The sequence below is a fragment of the Acanthochromis polyacanthus genome, chromosome 3, assembly GCF_021347895.1.
Source record: "Acanthochromis polyacanthus isolate Apoly-LR-REF ecotype Palm Island chromosome 3, KAUST_Apoly_ChrSc, whole genome shotgun sequence".
Lineage (NCBI taxonomy): Eukaryota > Metazoa > Chordata > Actinopteri > Pomacentridae > Acanthochromis > Acanthochromis polyacanthus.
Genome location: NC_067115.1, coordinates 7110699 through 7128396, shown reverse-complemented (window position 1 = coordinate 7128396; position 17698 = coordinate 7110699). Strand labels below are relative to the sequence as shown.

The 17698-nt window shown below is 37.8% G+C and overlaps 1 protein-coding gene across 1 annotated transcript in view; it reads left to right on the top strand.

Annotated features, from left to right (window-relative positions):
• The window catches only part of sorcs3a (sortilin related VPS10 domain containing receptor 3a), a 307833-nt gene that overhangs the window by 229699 nt on the left and 60436 nt on the right, over nt 1–17698 (top strand). Inside the window, exons 17-18 of the mRNA XM_051945511.1 lie at nt 5665–5778; nt 7233–7404. Of these exons, the coding sequence (XP_051801471.1) occupies nt 5665–5778; nt 7233–7404 (286 nt within the window). The remainder of the gene's footprint in view (nt 1–5664; nt 5779–7232; nt 7405–17698) is intronic.

Here is a 17698-nt window from a genome sequence, read left to right as displayed (position 1 = left end):
CATTTGTTAGTTTCAAGTGCATCCATCAAGCTAATACCCTGTGCAGTCCACTCGAATGTGCTCTTCAGGGTTGATCCAATCTACCAGCTTTAGCTCTTAACAAGCTGGATATGGCACAAATAAACTGTGCAGACTAGAAAAACAACATTGTTTTCAGCTCCACTCCAAAACTACTCACAAATTGGCAAAAATGGCTCAACATTTGTCCAAAATGACACGAAACTTTTCTATGATAGTTAACGATGTGTCCAAAGCTACTTGAAATTCGTCCACAATGAAATAAACTTTCCAAAATTCCTACACTGGCCAACATGGCTCAAAATGTGTCCAGAATCGAATGAACTTGTTTTTAAAAGCTTCAGTGTCCTTACATCCTCCCTCCTTTCTGAATGATTTTCTGATAACCACATGTGTTACTAAAGCTGCAGAGTGGACACAGACATTTTGAAGAACATTAGCTTGTCTATAGTTACTGAAAAATTAACCAACATGACTCATAATATGTCCAAAATAGTGTAAAATGTGTCCTAAATATCTCAAAAATGTTCAAAATAACGCAAAAAGTGTCCAAAATGATTCAGTATTTGCCCATAGTGGAGTGAACTTGTAAAAATAGCTTAAAATGTGTCCACAATAACTTGACATTTGTCTAAAATGAAATAAACTTGTCCCATATTATCAAACTGACTTGAAAAATGTGCACAGATTAGAAAAACAGCATTGTTTTGTACTCCTATCAGCATCATTGTGTCCTTGCATACGCTGTCTTTTCTTAATGGTTTTCTAATAACCACATTTATTGCTAAACCCACTGAGTGGGCGCAGACATTTTGCAGAAAATTAGCTTGATGGATGCTTGTTCTTGTGGAGAATACAGCGCCACTGACAGAATTACAAGCTGGAGATGGTCACTGTCATTTTAAAAACAAAAAACGCCTCATCTCCTGTGATCGGTGAATCAACAGATGAAGACAGGAGCTCTATAGATTCATCCCGTTTCATCCTGGAGGCCAATTTCAGTGGAATCTATTGCATGCGTGTCCACATGTCTCATTAATTTGCTTCACTTGCTGCATGTTTTCCAATAATCCGATAAATTTGGTTTGGTTTCACACAATTTGCTCATAATGTGAGTCTCTGTGGCGTCTATCTGTGAGCTCGGTGTGCTTGTAATTCTGTTCAGACCATGTGGGGGTGTAAATAGTTTCAATTTGTATGCAAATCCTAAATGGTTGTATTTTTTATCTTGTAATGACAGTGAAGAGGGAAAAAAACACCATCCCAACATACAGCAGTTATGTAAATGCTGTTTGTAGAAGGGCAGAGAGTGAGTGCTAATTGGTTCCCATTGAATCAGTGTAAAGTTTGTTATATTTTCTTTATGAGTCTGATTTCTGCCCGTCTGTCCCTCTGCAGGGAATTATTCAGTGCATGCTTGAAATTCTAAACCCAGAATCGTGAAAACCATCGATGCAGAAAATAATGCTTTAACTTAATTTGAGGTGTGAAGAGTCTGTCAGCAACATGATCAGCTAAATGCAGATTTATTAGCCTGCAAACAACACATTAAATTAAATACTACAGCCAGTACAAGAGGCCAAAATGAACCTGTACATGTTTAAATAGTAGGGCTGCACAGTGGCGTAGTGGTTGGCGCTTTCGCCTTGCAGCAAGAAGATCCTGGTTCAAATCCCGGGGTGGGCCTGGGATCTTTCTGCATGGAGTTTGCATGTTCTCCCTGTGCATGTGTGGGTTTTCTCCGGGCACTCCGGCTTCCTCCCACAGTCCAAAAATAGGCTGAGGTTAACTGACTATTCTAAATTGTCCGTAGGTGTGAATTTGAGAGTGATTGTGTGTCTGTATATGTAGCCCTGTGACAGACTGGTGACCTGTCCAGGGTGTCCCCTGCCTTCACCCGAGTCAGCTGGGATAGACTCCAGCACCCTCGGGACCCTAGTGAGGATAAAGCGGTGTATAGAGAATGGATGGATGTTTGAATAGTGACAAAATGGATCAGATTCTACATCTTGCTTGTGTGCCAGTGTGAATGGACGCAAACATTTCGGAAGAAAATTAGCTTGATGGGTGTTGTGGAAAATACCATAACACAGACAGAATTACAAACTTGTCAAATTATAAATAATCCTAAAAACTTAAAAAGTAATTTAAAATTTGTCTAATATTGAATTAACTTCTCCAAAATTACTTACATTGTCCAAAATGACTCAAAAGTTGTCCAAAATGATCTGAAATGTGTCAAAGTGACTTGGAATATGTTCAAAATGAAATAAACACGTCCAAAAGTACTTGAAAATTGACCAGAGTTCTCCATAATTACTCAAATTGTCCAGAATGCAGTGAACTAGTCCAAAACTATGACAATATTGACCAGCATCGCTCAAAATTTGTTCAAGATAAAATACATTTGTCCAAATTGTTTTAAATGAGTCAAAAATGACTTGAAATGTGCCAAAAATCAATTAAACATGTCCACATTACTCAGACTTACTCAAGAATCTATCAAGATGGTGTTAAATTTGTCCAAATGACTTGAAACATGTCCAAAATAAAATGCATATTTATCAACCTGCAAACAACAGACTGAACACTGGAGTGGAAGAGGCTGAAACACTGAGTCAGATTCTTCTTTATTTGATATTTGATTAAATATTTCCTGAACTAAATGAAGAAATTAGGAAACTGTGGGAGGGTGCAGTTCACTTGGTTTGATTTGATTCATTTCAAACAGACTCTGACATGATTCATGTGTGTTCTGAAAGTAGAACAGACCAACTGCAGGCTTCGGTGATTGTGCATGTGTGATTTTTAGCATGACACTAATCCAGAGCCAAACCCATCTGCTGCTCAGAAAGAAACAAACCTCCTGAACCGCACAGGGAAGTTTGCTTGGCAGTTTCTGATTAAAAAGTTACGCATCTTTTTGTATGGAGACAAACCACCTGCAGCTTTAGAAAAAAAGGGGGAAAAAAAGATTTTTACAGGAATCACATTTTTGTTTTTGACTGAAAAGAAACACAGAAATTGCCGACTGAGAGAGGAGATCTCCATGCTGGATGCCCTCCGTCTAACCAGCCAGTTTGTTTCCAAGTCAGAGTATCTGAAAACTCTGCAGCTGAATGTATTATTGGATTAAGTCCACAGACGAGAAATTGAATCCAATGGAAGACAAAACTCAGAAGATCAAGGCAGACGGACGGTAGGAATAGTCTGTTGTTGCAAAGAGTGAAACCTGTTGATGGCAGACTTGAGACATGTTCAGACTGATATATACGTGGCCTAAATGAGTTTACAATTGTCCAGACCTAAATATACATGTCCATAATGACTAAAATTGTTTAAAGTGGCTCAGAATTTGTCAAAAATTACCTGAAACTGGTCTGACATTTAACAAACTTGCCCCAAAATGAGTTTTACATTGTCCCAAATTATTTAAAACCTGTCCAGAATTAAATAAAGTTTTCTACAATGATTTTAAAAATTTTTGAAATTATCCAAAATGTGTCCAAAAATGACCTGAGATATTCATAAGTAAATACAAAAATTGTTTAAAAGGACCTAAAACCTGTCTATAATTAGATAAATGTGTCTGTAGTGGGTCAAAAAATGTTGAAAATGACTCAAAACTTTTCTCAAAAGGACTCAAAAGTGTCTCCAAATATCTCCAAAATGAAATAATCATGTCCAGACCTGTTTAAAAATTGACCAGCATGAATCAGAATTTGTCCAAAAGCCTAGTGTTCCTGTTTAACTGGTGATCACATCATCTGTTTCTTCTCTTTGTGTTCCAGATGTTGTTGCTTCCAGATTTGTCACTGTCACAAATAGCAGATCTATGTGTGTGTCTGTGAAGTGTGATGAGATATTGAAGGCCTCACTGTAAAAACAGAACCACCAGTTGGTGCAACAAACACATCTGTGTCCGTGTCACCTACAGACACTGCCTGAAAGAAAAGTAAAGAAAGAAATATGGCCAGCAGTTGAAGTGGATCACCAGCCAACCTGACCAGCTCTCCAGTAAAAGCTGCAGTGATCTTGCACTTTTTGTCCCATTATACACTGTTTTGTCCTAGTTTCTCTGAATCTCTCTGAGGTGGAATATGGAAAGTTAGCCTGAAGCACAGAGCCACTATACACACATAAATGGCAAATACATGGTTGAAATAAACAAAATTTACAGTTTATAGGGGAAACAAAAGGTCATTTTCTTCTGTAAACTTCAGTTGCATAGCTACAAATACCTTTTAAGTGTAATGAGAGTATATCAAAACATAAACCTTCATCCGTCTGCCCAGTTGCTTTTAGATTTATTACATTTACATATAGACTAAACAAAGGAGGTAAAATGTGTTATCAGCTGCTACATGTGTTTTTTGCCAACCTTCTGTCTTAATGCAAAACTAAGCTAATCGCTTGCTAGCTCCGCTTCATATGGACTGCATAGATTCAACCTTTTTATCATAATGTGCATTAAAATGCATAGAGAAGTTGTTTTGTGAAATCAAAGACAATGCTTCTTGAATATAATGTTTTCTTTTTCTTCAAAATGAAAAAAAAAGTGTTGATATTTTGTTGGCACCATTAAGCTGCTTAGGGCTCCACACCAAACAGCCTGTGCTAACGCCATTGATGCTAGCTGCGTTAGCTGCTGCTCCAGTGGTTTGCTGGTAAGTTGGTTACCTAACAGGACATGTGTGCAGCTAACTGATGACTATAATAGTCAGATGTTTCAGGATTATTAAGTCAGCTTTATGTTGTTTGTTCAGACATGATAACTGCATTTTACTGACTGTGTTAGCTGACGGAGGCTATGGATCTTCTGATCCATAGCTTCTGATCCGACAGTTCAGGGGAAAGTTAAGAGAGATTTAACTTTATTTCCACATTTTAAAGATGTTAAAGTGAGTTAGAAATTATAGTTAAAGCCCTAACACTGACTAACGCCCATTCTCATATTTTGAATACCGGTATGTCATTTACATTAATGTCAACCATAATCTAATGTAAAAGTTTTGCAGCAGCCAAAATGTTTCACAAATTGAAAGAAAAAATTGATTTTTAATGACAGAAATAGTGTGCTGCCTTCACACTATCTCACTCTTAATGTACAGAACACTGCTGGCTGTTTTGTTCCAATATGGCCTCTGTAGTGACTTTTGACCTGTTTGGTCGTCCGTCTGTATCGCTGCCACCAATCAGCCCTGACAGCTCAATAATGAACAGTTCACACTGTTGTAATCACAGAATCAAACTGGACTAGTCAGCTACAGGCTCGTTAGTTTGGTTTATTAGTTCTGGCCGATAATTAATTGATAAATCAATGTCATGACTATGATTAGAAAGGGCACTTGCTTACTTTGCTTTGTTACATGTAAATCATGTTTTGATTGGAAGCGCTGGCAGGTAACTGAGAGTTTTTATGTGTGGAAGCAAACCTTGGCCTCCGGCTGTGTTTCCGTAAACACACAGCTTCTCTGTGCATCTGTCAACAGCAGCAGCCTTGATCAATACGTAATAATGCTGCGTCTCGGTGCCAGATAGGCCTCTGGTTAGCGGCTATAAAGACGCAGATAAGAACACCGTGGGACAATATGTCCATGTTCACATGCTGATATTGATCAGTGAATGTTCTTTGTTGTCTAACAGTGATTATGGATATGAGCGCCGAGGTGACGGGAACTGCAGACCGGCTTTCTGGTTCAATCCGTCCACTGTGTCTCGAAGCTGCAGCCAGGGTCAGAACTACCTCAACAGCACCGGGTAAGGACTGATCCAGTAGAAATTCATATTTATATGCTGATAGTCATTTTGAAAGCTGTAACGTGGATGCTGCAGCAGAAATTTATCACAGATTTAATACTGGTGCTGTCGCTAACCTTCTAAAGCTCTGCCACCTTAGAGTCACATCAGCATTCTGTATACATTATGTCTGAACACTACTTTGGTCACTGAAGCTCCCTCTTGGTTGTTCTAAGCATATGTAGAAGACCATAGTGCAATAAGACAGCTTGTCCTCACATGAATCTCTTGAAAGACGATAAGGTCATTATTTGGCTATATTTTTGCTGTTTTAATATAAGCAGTCAGTTTTTATGAACACAGTTGCAAACAGCAGTTGGTGTTTGTGAACCAGCATTTGAAACGGCATTTATAAACATCAATTAGTGATATTTAACCAGAGAACAGTGTTTATTCATGCTTTTGCAAGCAGCAGTCAGTGTTTGTGAACTCCGCTCTATGAACCCATGTTTGTAGTGGTGTTTATAAATGTGTAATGTAATATCAAACCTATCATTGGCTTTGCGACACAGCCCTGCTTCATTGTTACTCTGTACTGAAGCTCTGGTTTTCTCATCGTCTTTGGATTTCGCAGACAAAACAGGGGCTATGTATGTACATATTTTTATAGTCCATGGCTGCCACTTCGCTTCAATCGTACAGGATATTGCACTCAAAATTTCAAAAAAATATAATAATTTTGGGACACAAAATTACAAAGAAGACATCTGTGAAAGTGTTCAACTGTTTCATATGTTACATAGCCTCAAAGTTAAGGATCTGACAATTGGCTATTTAGCTGTTTAACTTATTTCACAGTTATATTTTGCCTCGTATTTATGTACTCTGTTACGAATTTTGATCTTTTCCAGTCACTAGAGTCAGTTCATCAAAGCATCCCCACTTTATTTTCACTTTGTTGTCTTTGTGAGCATATTTCATCATCGTATTTTACTACCACATACCTGAACATAAGAAAGATACCACTGCACTGCATTGTGTTCAGTTAAAAAACTTGTGATGGGAACTCCTCAAGAGCAAAACCTCATATTTTCCTTTGCTGTGATGCCTCACTTTCAGTCGGAATCCATTTTTCTTTGTTGTGCCAGAAAGATGTGTCCTGTGTGTCAGTGTTAGAAGCTCCACAGGGAACAGACACCTTGCAAAGCTTAATCACAGTGGGAGGGTTTTATTCACTACTGCTGTGATTAAGCTTCCCAAGGTGTCTCAGCCTCTGACACAGCTTGTGTTGTCAGTTGTCATCTCGTCTGGGAAGCTGTTCAGACACAACAGCTGTACTCTGCTGAGTTCAACAAAATTTCTGTTAACCACAAACTCGTGCAGCAGCAAAAAACTGAAGGGATGCATAGATGACAAAATGGAACAGAGCTAAAGAAACATCCTGAATTTCAATTTTTTTTGGGATCTTTTTAAAGGTACCGTAAAGTGGTGTTGAACAACTGCACTAAAGGAGTTAAAGAAATGTACACGGCCAGGAAGCAGCAGTGCCCCAACAGACCTCCTAAAGGACTCCTGCTGACCACCAAAGACGGCAAACTCACCGCCAACCTCGGCAGCAATGTCACCTTCCTGGTCCATCTGGATGAGGTAAGACTAGCGGAATACCTGCTACACCAATGAACTGATTAATTGTTGCATCAAGTAACTTTTAGGCTAAACCTGAACTTGATCCTTTACTTACATCCGCTGTCACACAAGTGTCATGAAGAGACAGCATAATCTGTGGCAGGACATGGGATGCAAATTTTTAACAGCTTTCTAAATCAGCAATCAGCAGCAATATTGAAAAATAACATATTTTTCAAGAACACAAATTCAGCACAATGGACATTTGTCAAATGGTAATATTACTGTTTAAGTTGGTGGGCACATGATTTAGGCCACACACGTGAGTATGTGACATACTGTATGCCACTGGGATATTGCAACGCTGTCCTTGTGAAACTATGTTTGTCATAAACACAGGACTTCTAGTCAGAGGCCATTAAGGATCACAGAAGTCTTTGTCATGGTGCCCATTGCTAACTTAACCCCTACAATGCTCTGTGTTGTAGAGGGAGAGCACAATTTGTCGTAGAATGTTTGGGATGAATTAAAGAGCACAAATAAATAGAATGCACCTTTTCTCTTAGGACACTGTCTATGCCTCACCTTTCTGTCTGTCCTGTGTTTGTTTTATGTTTCACTTGGGTGTGCACAGCCCTCAATGGCATAATGTAGGAAACAGTTTGAAATAAACATGATAGGTTAATTTGCCATGAGGGCAAGTGATGGTCACACCCACAAATAAGAAAAAAATTGCATGAAGCTTTGGTAATGACACCATGGGTGGTTGGTGTCATTTGTGAGTGGATATGCAAAGAAAAAAAGAAAAAAGAATGCTTGGGATGCAAATTTGAATAACTTTGTTTAATAATCTGCAGAATTGCATACAAATTGAATACAGTGGTGTTTCATCATGTGCAGATGTTGCTGTTTTAGTCAACAGTCACATGCTTTAGGTCCGGATGGTGGGAAAAGGGAATGCTGTTCTTGTGAACTCCATGTTGTATTAAACTCGAGTTCTAGTCAGAGGTCATTAAACACCATCGGAGTCTTTGTCCTGGTGCCCGTTGCTAGCTGAGCCCCCACAATGCTCTCTGCTTGCCAACATGAACTGTCTGAAGTCTGAGTGACACCTCCTCAGGTCTCGATGGTAATAAACAGTAAGATGCTCAACAAACAGGTACTCCAGCTAAACTACAAGATGCTTTCTGACATATAGATAATACAGGTTTTCTTCATCTTTTGGAGCTTGTGGAGCCACAGTGCACCTTACACTCTGACATTACATTTCAGACAGTGTGCTACTGGAGCTTTACAACAAGGTTGTTGACCACCTACAGAACATTAAGGAACAGACTGGAGGCAGAAATCGATTTTTTTCTTAATGCATTGCAGAGCTATTCAGCTGTCAAGCATTTGTTTTGGGTTGATTTTAAAGACTTTATCATTTTTGAAATAAGTGTAGTCTAGGAAAAAGCACTGGATTGGGACTTGGTATTGGTGGATTCAAAATATTATCAGACCTGGATCAGGGTCAAAAAACGTAATCAGGAAATCCCTATGTAGCATTATAAGAGACTATAGTGCTAGCTTCATCATCGTCTTTCATTGTGTTACAGCATGCTGCATACTCAAAAATAAGACCAAAGTTACTGCAATGTGACGTATTGATCTGTCTGTTAAACATCGATTGATACATTTTCTTGAACCCTTAAGCACAAAAGCTGAACTCTGAATGCTGTCTGGCGAATTCTAGGAAAGTAGATGCCTTCTAAACACTCTCTAAAGTTTAATAGAGTCAAATCCCTCTAAATCGCCCACGCAATAGTGGAGTTCTGAGCCAGAAGCAGAAATAAAAGACCTCACTAGAGACCCTGTTACTGAGTGAGAGGCGCTGTGTTCTGAGCCGGGCCTGCCAGGCTTCCTGGTCACTAGGAAACTGCCTCCCATGTTTCTCCGGCTGAAGATGGTCTGATGATATTAACTGCAGGCTTTGTGGCGTTGTTTTCCTGCCACTGCAGCTGAAGGTAAGTGTGGTTCCCTCGGGGTTTTTTCCAGACCCAGTTGTCATATTACTGTGTGATGAGTTGAGGAATGGAGGCCTGTTTTCTTTCATTAAGAGCGGCTCTCTGTGATGGAAATGGGAGGTGAGCTGCAGAAAGATGCGATAAAGAGAAGAGAAAGGTAGCGCAAAGAATCCTTGTGGCATCAGAAAATTCTCAAGATGAATTCAGAGTTTAATTTATATTCATGAACCCCACAATGGCTGTATTTCTTGAGGAGAGCAAATGGCATAAAATATTTTATGGGAACAAGATTCTGTGGCTCACATAAGCATTTAGAAATAGGGTGAAAAAGAATGAGAAAATGGACATATGTTTTGGGATATGATAAGATCTGCTGCACAACTGATTCAGTATTGTTTGGAAAACCTTTTTTACAACGCAACAATTACATCTCCAGATGGATTTTGTAAAAAAAAAAAAAAAGCGACTCAGTTTTCAGTGAGCAGCTGGCAGGGGAGCGACCGGCTCCTGCCTGAATGACATCAACCAAATATTAAACAATTCATGAAGAATTTAACTGTGGTTCCATATTCAGCATGAAAAGGAAGGAGATGGAGAGAATCTGAGAAACTCCACTTTGTTTTCTCTTTACCAGTTGAGTATATTTGCTGTATCAGAATTAATTTATAACAGTATTGCAGTGAGATATTTTTCTTGCACAGTTCTGGTGAAACTTTATTGAATTTTGTTTTAATTTCTTGACTTAACTGTAAGAGCTCATCTTTCTTTAGAATTCAAGACAACATGCGGTGCTGCTCCTATTTCGTCCATTATTTAGTGCATCTTCTGCCAAACGGTGCCTTCAAACGCAGCCTAAGTAAACACAAAACACAAGTTTTAAATGATGTCTACTGAAGCAAAAAGGTTCTCTAATAGCAACTGTGTGGAAAAAATAATCGCCAACTTAATCCCTAAATCTAAAAAAGAAAAACTGCCAAACTCTTTGCTGCAAGTCTAGACGCACCCAGGTCTGATTAAAACCGGTCCTGTTCAATCAACTCATCACTTAAATAGACCTTTTCCTGAAGCATGAATTTGACTCACCAAATCAGAAGAAATCCCAGAAGAGATGAGGAAGAAATAGATTAAAATATATCTCTCTGGGAAGGTCATAACGCTCCTTCTAAAACTCTGGAACTCCACAGATCCACCGTAGCTGATTTTCCATTTAGCTGTCCTGCAGATTTGAAGCAAATTTTTTGAAATGTCAAAAAAATCTAAAATGCAAATTTGGTTTGTTTCCATTAATTGCCTAAAATATTTTCGTTTGTGCAAGTTGTCAGCTGGTGTATGTTTCATACCATCCGAAGATGAAGACAATGAAAGAAGCAAGAACCTATTCAAGAAATGTGATTCTGTCTCATTTATGGGGATTAACTCTTTGTTTGAAAAAGTAAGAAGAAAACACCTCACCTGAGTGTTAAAACGTTTCTATTTTCGAGTTATGCTGTTTCCATGAAATTTATATAATACAACACTTTAAAAAAAAAATCATAAAAATGTATTATAGAAACATGGCAAGTGAGAGATGTTAGTTTAAATGAGACATTATACCAGTGTGGGTGAAACCTTATTTAGCAGAACTCTTGAGAGCACGGCAGTCAACCAACAACATGCTTTTGGATATTCTGATATTGCTAAAATAGATACACTTGAGGCATTGCAGCAGCTGCTTTTAACATCTAGAATAGTTTACATTTTCATGTGAGAACTGCTCAAATCTCAGAAACCTTTAGTTTGCTGCTGAAAACCCACCTATTACCTTTGACATTCCTTTAGGTCAGTGTATTTTGTTGTGTTCAGAGAGGCCAGACTGAGAGGGTTCGGACATGTCCAGAGGAGAGAGAGTGAATATTCAGAAGGATGCTGAGTTTCCCACTGCCAGGCAGGAGGCCTAGAGGAAAACCAAAGAGGAGGTTTATGGATGTGGTTAAAGAGGACATGAAGGTGGTTGGTGTGAGAGAAGAGGATGCAGAAGACAGGGTTAGATGGAGGCAATTGATTCGCTGTGGCGACCCCTGAAGGGAAAAGATGAAAGGAAAAGAAGAAGAAGATTTTGTTGTGTTCTGTTGGACTGCTGTTTAAGGTTCGCAGCACTTTGGTTCGAATTTTGTTAGTTTTAAAAATAAATAAAGTTTGACTGATGAAAATTTATCCAAGAGCAAAAAAACAAAAGAGCCAAAGAAGGAATAAAGGATAATGTTCGTAGCTCTACTATCCAGAACCCAGAAGAACATCAAGTCTCATCTGAATTTTGCACACTTTAATGACCTTCAAATGATTTGGGAGTAGTTTAACTGGTTGGAGTACAGACAGCCCATTACATCTGGTGTAAACAAGAACAAACACAGAAATGTGGATGTTTTGCGGTTTCATGGTGACCTGTTTTTAATTGAGAGCAACATGGATTTTGCTCTCTAAGTGTAAATCATGACAGTGAACATCAACCCATCAGTCTGCTCGTCAACGGCAGCAAGACAAGGATGCTTGTTTTTGAGTTAAAGTTTAGATGTGATCCTTACTGATGTTTTGGGATTTATAAAGAGTGATCGGGGAACCTTTTTGCTTCAATACATACAGATATCATCTGAAACTTATATTTTAATTTTGCTCAGGTTTCTGGTGTTAGATGTTAAATTAGTTTGAAGTTCTGACAGCGTTTGACAGGAGATTTATGCAAAAATGGAATTATCATGGCATCAAATATGTTTGAACAGCATTATAAACAGAAATAACTGCATGATGGCATTATGCAAACAGACAGCAAATATCAAGTATGTATAGAAAAAGACTAATATGTTGCCTTGGTAGCATGTGGCTGAAATTGATCTGTTTTGCATTTACATACAGCTTAAATATGATGGGTGTTTATATGAAACTATGTATAGTTTCTGTGCTTTAATTAATGTCGTTATCTGATGGTTAAAACCTTGATCCAAAAGCATTTATTTTTTTATCAAATGAGCCAAAATTATGAAAAAAATTAAACTTGCATCACCTTAGAGGCTATTTTTGTTGCTTATTCAACATAGACACACAGTTTGACGTCAGTTTCAGGAGAGAAAAAGTAGAAAACATCCGAACGCTACTCCATCTCCTGATCTCCTGTTTTTTGTGTCTGATATCAGCTGCGAGACTTTAACAGTTCAGGATGCACTAAACAAATCTGCCCCCTAATCAGGTGAATTCTGCGGCTATTCTAACTCAGAACTATGACATGCTGTTAAATTCATGTCGGTTAAAGTTTACAGGACAGTTGTGACTAAAATAGACATATACACGTCCAAGATTTTCTTTAAATAGATTTTTATTCATTAATTTCCAAAGAAATCTCTGACAAAAAAATATTTATTGATAACCTGTTTTATACAACAAAAACAAATCACATTTCAGAAGGAAAATTGTCACAAAACATTACAAGAGTTTTGCCACGAGGTAGAAATGAATAATAGAACAGCAGCTAAATGGACAAACTGCTAATGTATGCTAATGCACTGTTACAGCAGCAAAGAGGATAGTGCAAACATTTAACAAGTATCAGTGAAAAAAAAAAAATAAGTACTAGTTCACATTCCTCTGGATGGAAATAACAATTGTGCACATATTAATTATATTGCACAGATTCTAGTATATATAGAAACATATATAGCATGGGGTTTTAATGTACAAAATGTTCGTAACGCACAGCTTTGAATGTGCTGATTTGGCACCAAAAAGAAATATGAGCTCTTGATCAGTTAAAGTTTCCTCCACCACTGAAATATATCTGCTGTTCTGAAGCAGCCGACCTGTTTTACCGTTTTTTAGACGCTCGTTGCATTCTGTCTGTCAGTGGTGTTATCTGACGTTAGTGGTTCTTAGAAGAAACACATTTGCATCATGTTGTCGTCAAAGGTAAATAAATGTTGCCGTATTTATGTTCTCCATGTTAGACCCCATAGACTACAGGACAGCTGTGAACATGTGAGTGAATTATCTGTTAAAAGCTGTAGCTCTGTGATCGCTGCTGAAACAGAGAGAGAGTAAGAAGTTTGGGAATGATCACGTTAACTTGATTTACTGAGGTGAGTCCATCTGCTGCATCAGTGAGGAGCAGAGCGACACGGAGCCTTTTCCATTAACCCATCTATCAACCTCCATTAACTGCGTTTCATTAACGCGGTGGCTGGAATTAACACCTGTGACCGTGGTAACCAGCCCAAAGATGGCTGCAAACCCAAAATGCCAAACACATACGAACATGAGAAATTTAAAATCATAAAATAAAAAATAGAATAAAATGTCACTGAGGAAAACTAGAGTAAAATGTCTTCAATTCCTGTTGATTAAAAGTAGATAAATTCTAAAGAAAAATAAATTTTGAGTTAAAAAAGTCTAAAAAATGATCTATTAATTGATCAAATTCTGTATTGCAGTTTTTGAATAAATAAAACTTACAATTGGTTGCAAACACTCTGCAGCTTGAAGGCGAGTTGCCGATGTAAGAGAAGACATTAACTCTGCTCTGTGAAAAAGAACTTCAGCTCATCAGTTTGTGAATTAACTGCAGCAAAACAAGGACCCCAAACATGAAAGTTCACCTCTGAGTGGCTCAGAAGGAATGAAAATAAGGTTTTGGAGTTGATAATTCAAAGTCCAGACCTGAACTCTGCTGAAATGCTGTGGCAGGATGCGTGTAAACAACTAAATAAAAGCAGAGACGGAGTAAAATATCATAAACCTCAGAACTTTGAAATGACAAACACCCACAGACAGGACAAATTAAACATTTAGAAAAGAAAAAATAAGACAGTAATAGAAAACTGGAGTGTCAAGCGACAGATAAAACAGATAATAATGTGCAAAATGTCAAGCTAAACATCTGCAAAACTGTTTAAAACAACATTTTTACCAGCATTTTGGATGATAAAGTTTATAGAACATTAAACTCAATTATTTGCACTTTTGTCTTGGTCATTAATGACATTTTCCAGTTCAGTTTTAGCACTGAAATATTAAATATTTCAAGTTTAATGTTATATTTCCATCTGGAAAACACCTTCAAGTTGCAAAATGGTTCATTCTTTGTCAATCAGACAGAATTTATTATAAATATGTTGCTTCACCAAGTCAGATTTTGTTCAGAGTTTACTTATTTCTTATGTAGGACCCGATATTAGCTTGCTTCTGTAAAATATTTGTGGCTGCATTTTGAGAATTTCATGTGTTTATAGATCTGTTTATAAAGTCTTTTTAAGGGTTCAATATCTTCAGAAAGATACATTCAATGAGGCAAAATATGCTGTTAAAACACACGAGGCTCCTACCTATGAGTCCACAGCAACATTTTGTCAAAACAGTAAAAAAAAAAAAAAACGTCTGATCAAACTTCCCACACATCAAATTGTACTTATGTTAGAGCCCTCAAAAATTGGTGAAAAGCTGACCAAAAGCTGTATTTTTAGGAGGAACTATGGACATCCATATATATAACACTTACAGGAACTTTCTGGAGCAACATCACCTTTGCTCAGAAATTTAGCTCTTTTTAATAATATCAGTAATTAGGAATTTGACCTCTAGTATTCATCTGTTTAATCATTTAGTCAGCTGAAAACTATTCTGTGTGACTTTCACCATTTTTTATGTCTGTGGGAGTAAAATTTCTGAAGACACTGAACCCTTAAAATGGCTTCACAGGTTTTCTGAGGGTGAAAATACAAAAATGTCCAAGTCTGAAAACATTCAGGCACAATAATAGTTCTGGGTCCCAAATACCAAAAAGCTAAACTCCGAAACAACCGAGAGAGAGTGAATCAACACAGTTAGGTTTGAAAAACTCCAGTGAAAATGTCCAATTTTGGTAAGAAAAAAGCTCACTGTTTTTATTGAACCTGTTCTAAAAATTGTCAGCTGCAGCTAGATTTCATGCGACAGAAATGAATCTGTTTAGGTTACAGTAGTAGTGGACAGTTGCATTTTAGTTGCACAGAGAAAGGAACCTCCAGCATAGAAATAGTTAATATGGCATTTTCTAGAAAACAAATAGCTGAGGAAAACAATTAGCTCTTTTGTTTTCTCGAGGGGAATTTGGACTCGTTTTAAAATCCTGGCCACAGCTCTGCAACAAAAAGTGCAGACTGTAAATCACATTGACTTTTCTGTGACTGATTTAGTCCTAAAATGATGGTGACACTGAACCAGCGCTGACTGGATAAACCGGCTTCCCTCTTGTGTTCAGTCATGCATCAGATTTGGCTTTGCGGCTGCTGGCAGAACCGAAGCTCCGCCAGCACTGTGCTTAAGTTGGACTCGACTCTGATGACAGCATGCTTCGTTTTTGTTCTTTCATTAGAGATGCTGTTTCTACTCAAACATCCAGACTTTTTTTGAGCTATTTCAGGTTTTATTACAACTTTTTAATTGTCCCCTTAAGGTACTCAGGCTTCAAAGGGTTTATTTATAACTTTTCAATGACCGAGTATGAGCTTAAAAATACAATTCTGGTCCCGTCCCACCGCCGCAGTTACACAACGTCCCTTGAAAAGTGCTACAAGTTGCTCGCTCTGAGTTTGGTTCCTGGTTAATGTGAGCCGCCTGTGATCCGCCTAACACTTGTTTTGTCGCTCTGAATCTCTGTTTTCCCAACTCGAGTCACATTTGGGAGAAAATGTTCCACACTTGTTCCTGCTTGTGTTCTCTTTTTTTTGTTTTTTGTGCCCCAGCGGAGAAGCCAGAAGAATCTTGAACGTTGTGATCCAACATGACAGCGGCGCCTACTGAGGGTTCCCAGCTGAAATATTAACTGCAGCGTTCAGTTTCAGTCGCAGCATCAGGAGGAATTATTCCTACTTGTTTGACAAAGAGGACAAATTAGAGCATTTTCAGTGTCTTTTTGGAAGAAGTTTTCATTTGTGTCAGTATTTAATGGAGTTAAATATGTGTAAACATAAAATTTTAACTAGTGGTGGCGAGTGATTAAATTAATTAATCTTATTAATTACAGGCTTTGTAATTAATCCGGATTAATCACATTTTGTCAAATAGCAATATTTGACACAATAAACTAATTTTGTCAATTAAAATATATTTTGGTTGACGACTGAATTGATGAACAGACATACATGAACTTAAACAACAAAAATGTTTAACATTTGTCATCTGTCTACCACACTCACAGATTACTGCAAACTCAAGTGTAATTGTAGTGGTTATATTTAACATTTTTAAGGCTTTTTGTAAACTCAAGCAGTTTTCAGTTTCTTGAAAAGTGGTCTATTATGGGATGGCTTCACCGTTTGCCGGTACCAGGACTGTCGTAGCTAATGTTAGCTCTGGTGCTAACACATGTTTTACATTGAGGTGATACCATCAGTTTGAAGTGCTGCGGTGAAAAATAAAAAACTCTTGTTGTACAATTTACACACAACCAGGCTTTGGCCAAGCTGCTATTGGGAACTTTCCGTCCAACAAAGTCAATGCGGTGTCGTCTTCTTTCCCTGTTCACCAAACCTTCTTGTTGCTGACATCACTCAGTGCATCCTGTGCGTCCTCTTCACGGCTGGAAAACAGATTTTAGGTGAGCTGTAATGTGCATCAATCTTACTGCTGTGCCAGAAATTATGAAGCTAAGAAAAGTGTGATTAAATGCGTTACTTTTTAATTAGTTATTTTTCTGTAATTAATTAATCAAAATTAAAGCATTAAAGTCCCAGCCCAAATTTCAACCTGTGTTGTTTGATTTTCTGGCCACTTGGCTGCAACAATATATTGACATTGTAACACTTAAACGAAGCTGCAATAATCCAAAAATAAGCTGTCAACTATCCATCCTCCAAACTTCAAGCAGTTTCTCAGCGTTTGTTGTTGTTGTTCCTGTCACATTTTTTCTTACTGTAGGATCATTTTTCGCTGCAATATAAAGTCTTCCACCTCAATGGAAACAGAACAACCATGAAGAAGGAGAGAAATGTCTTCTGAGCAGCTTAACAAATTTGTAAAGCCATAAAGCATAAAAAAGAAAAACTCTAACTAACATATACAATACAGGTGCTCACATGGGTTACCAATACTGCAACTAATATGTTGGCACCCCATACTAGAGATATTTAACTATGTCCATGTTTGCAGCCTCTTAAAACCTTTTCTCTTACCTCGACACATCAGCTGTAGGAAGATGTTTCACTATGCTGAATATATCTTCCAACAACTTACTCCTCTATATACTGATATCGAGTCATGCTTCATTTATTTCATTGATCCAGTATGCTTTATTTTCCTCTCAGTCTTTC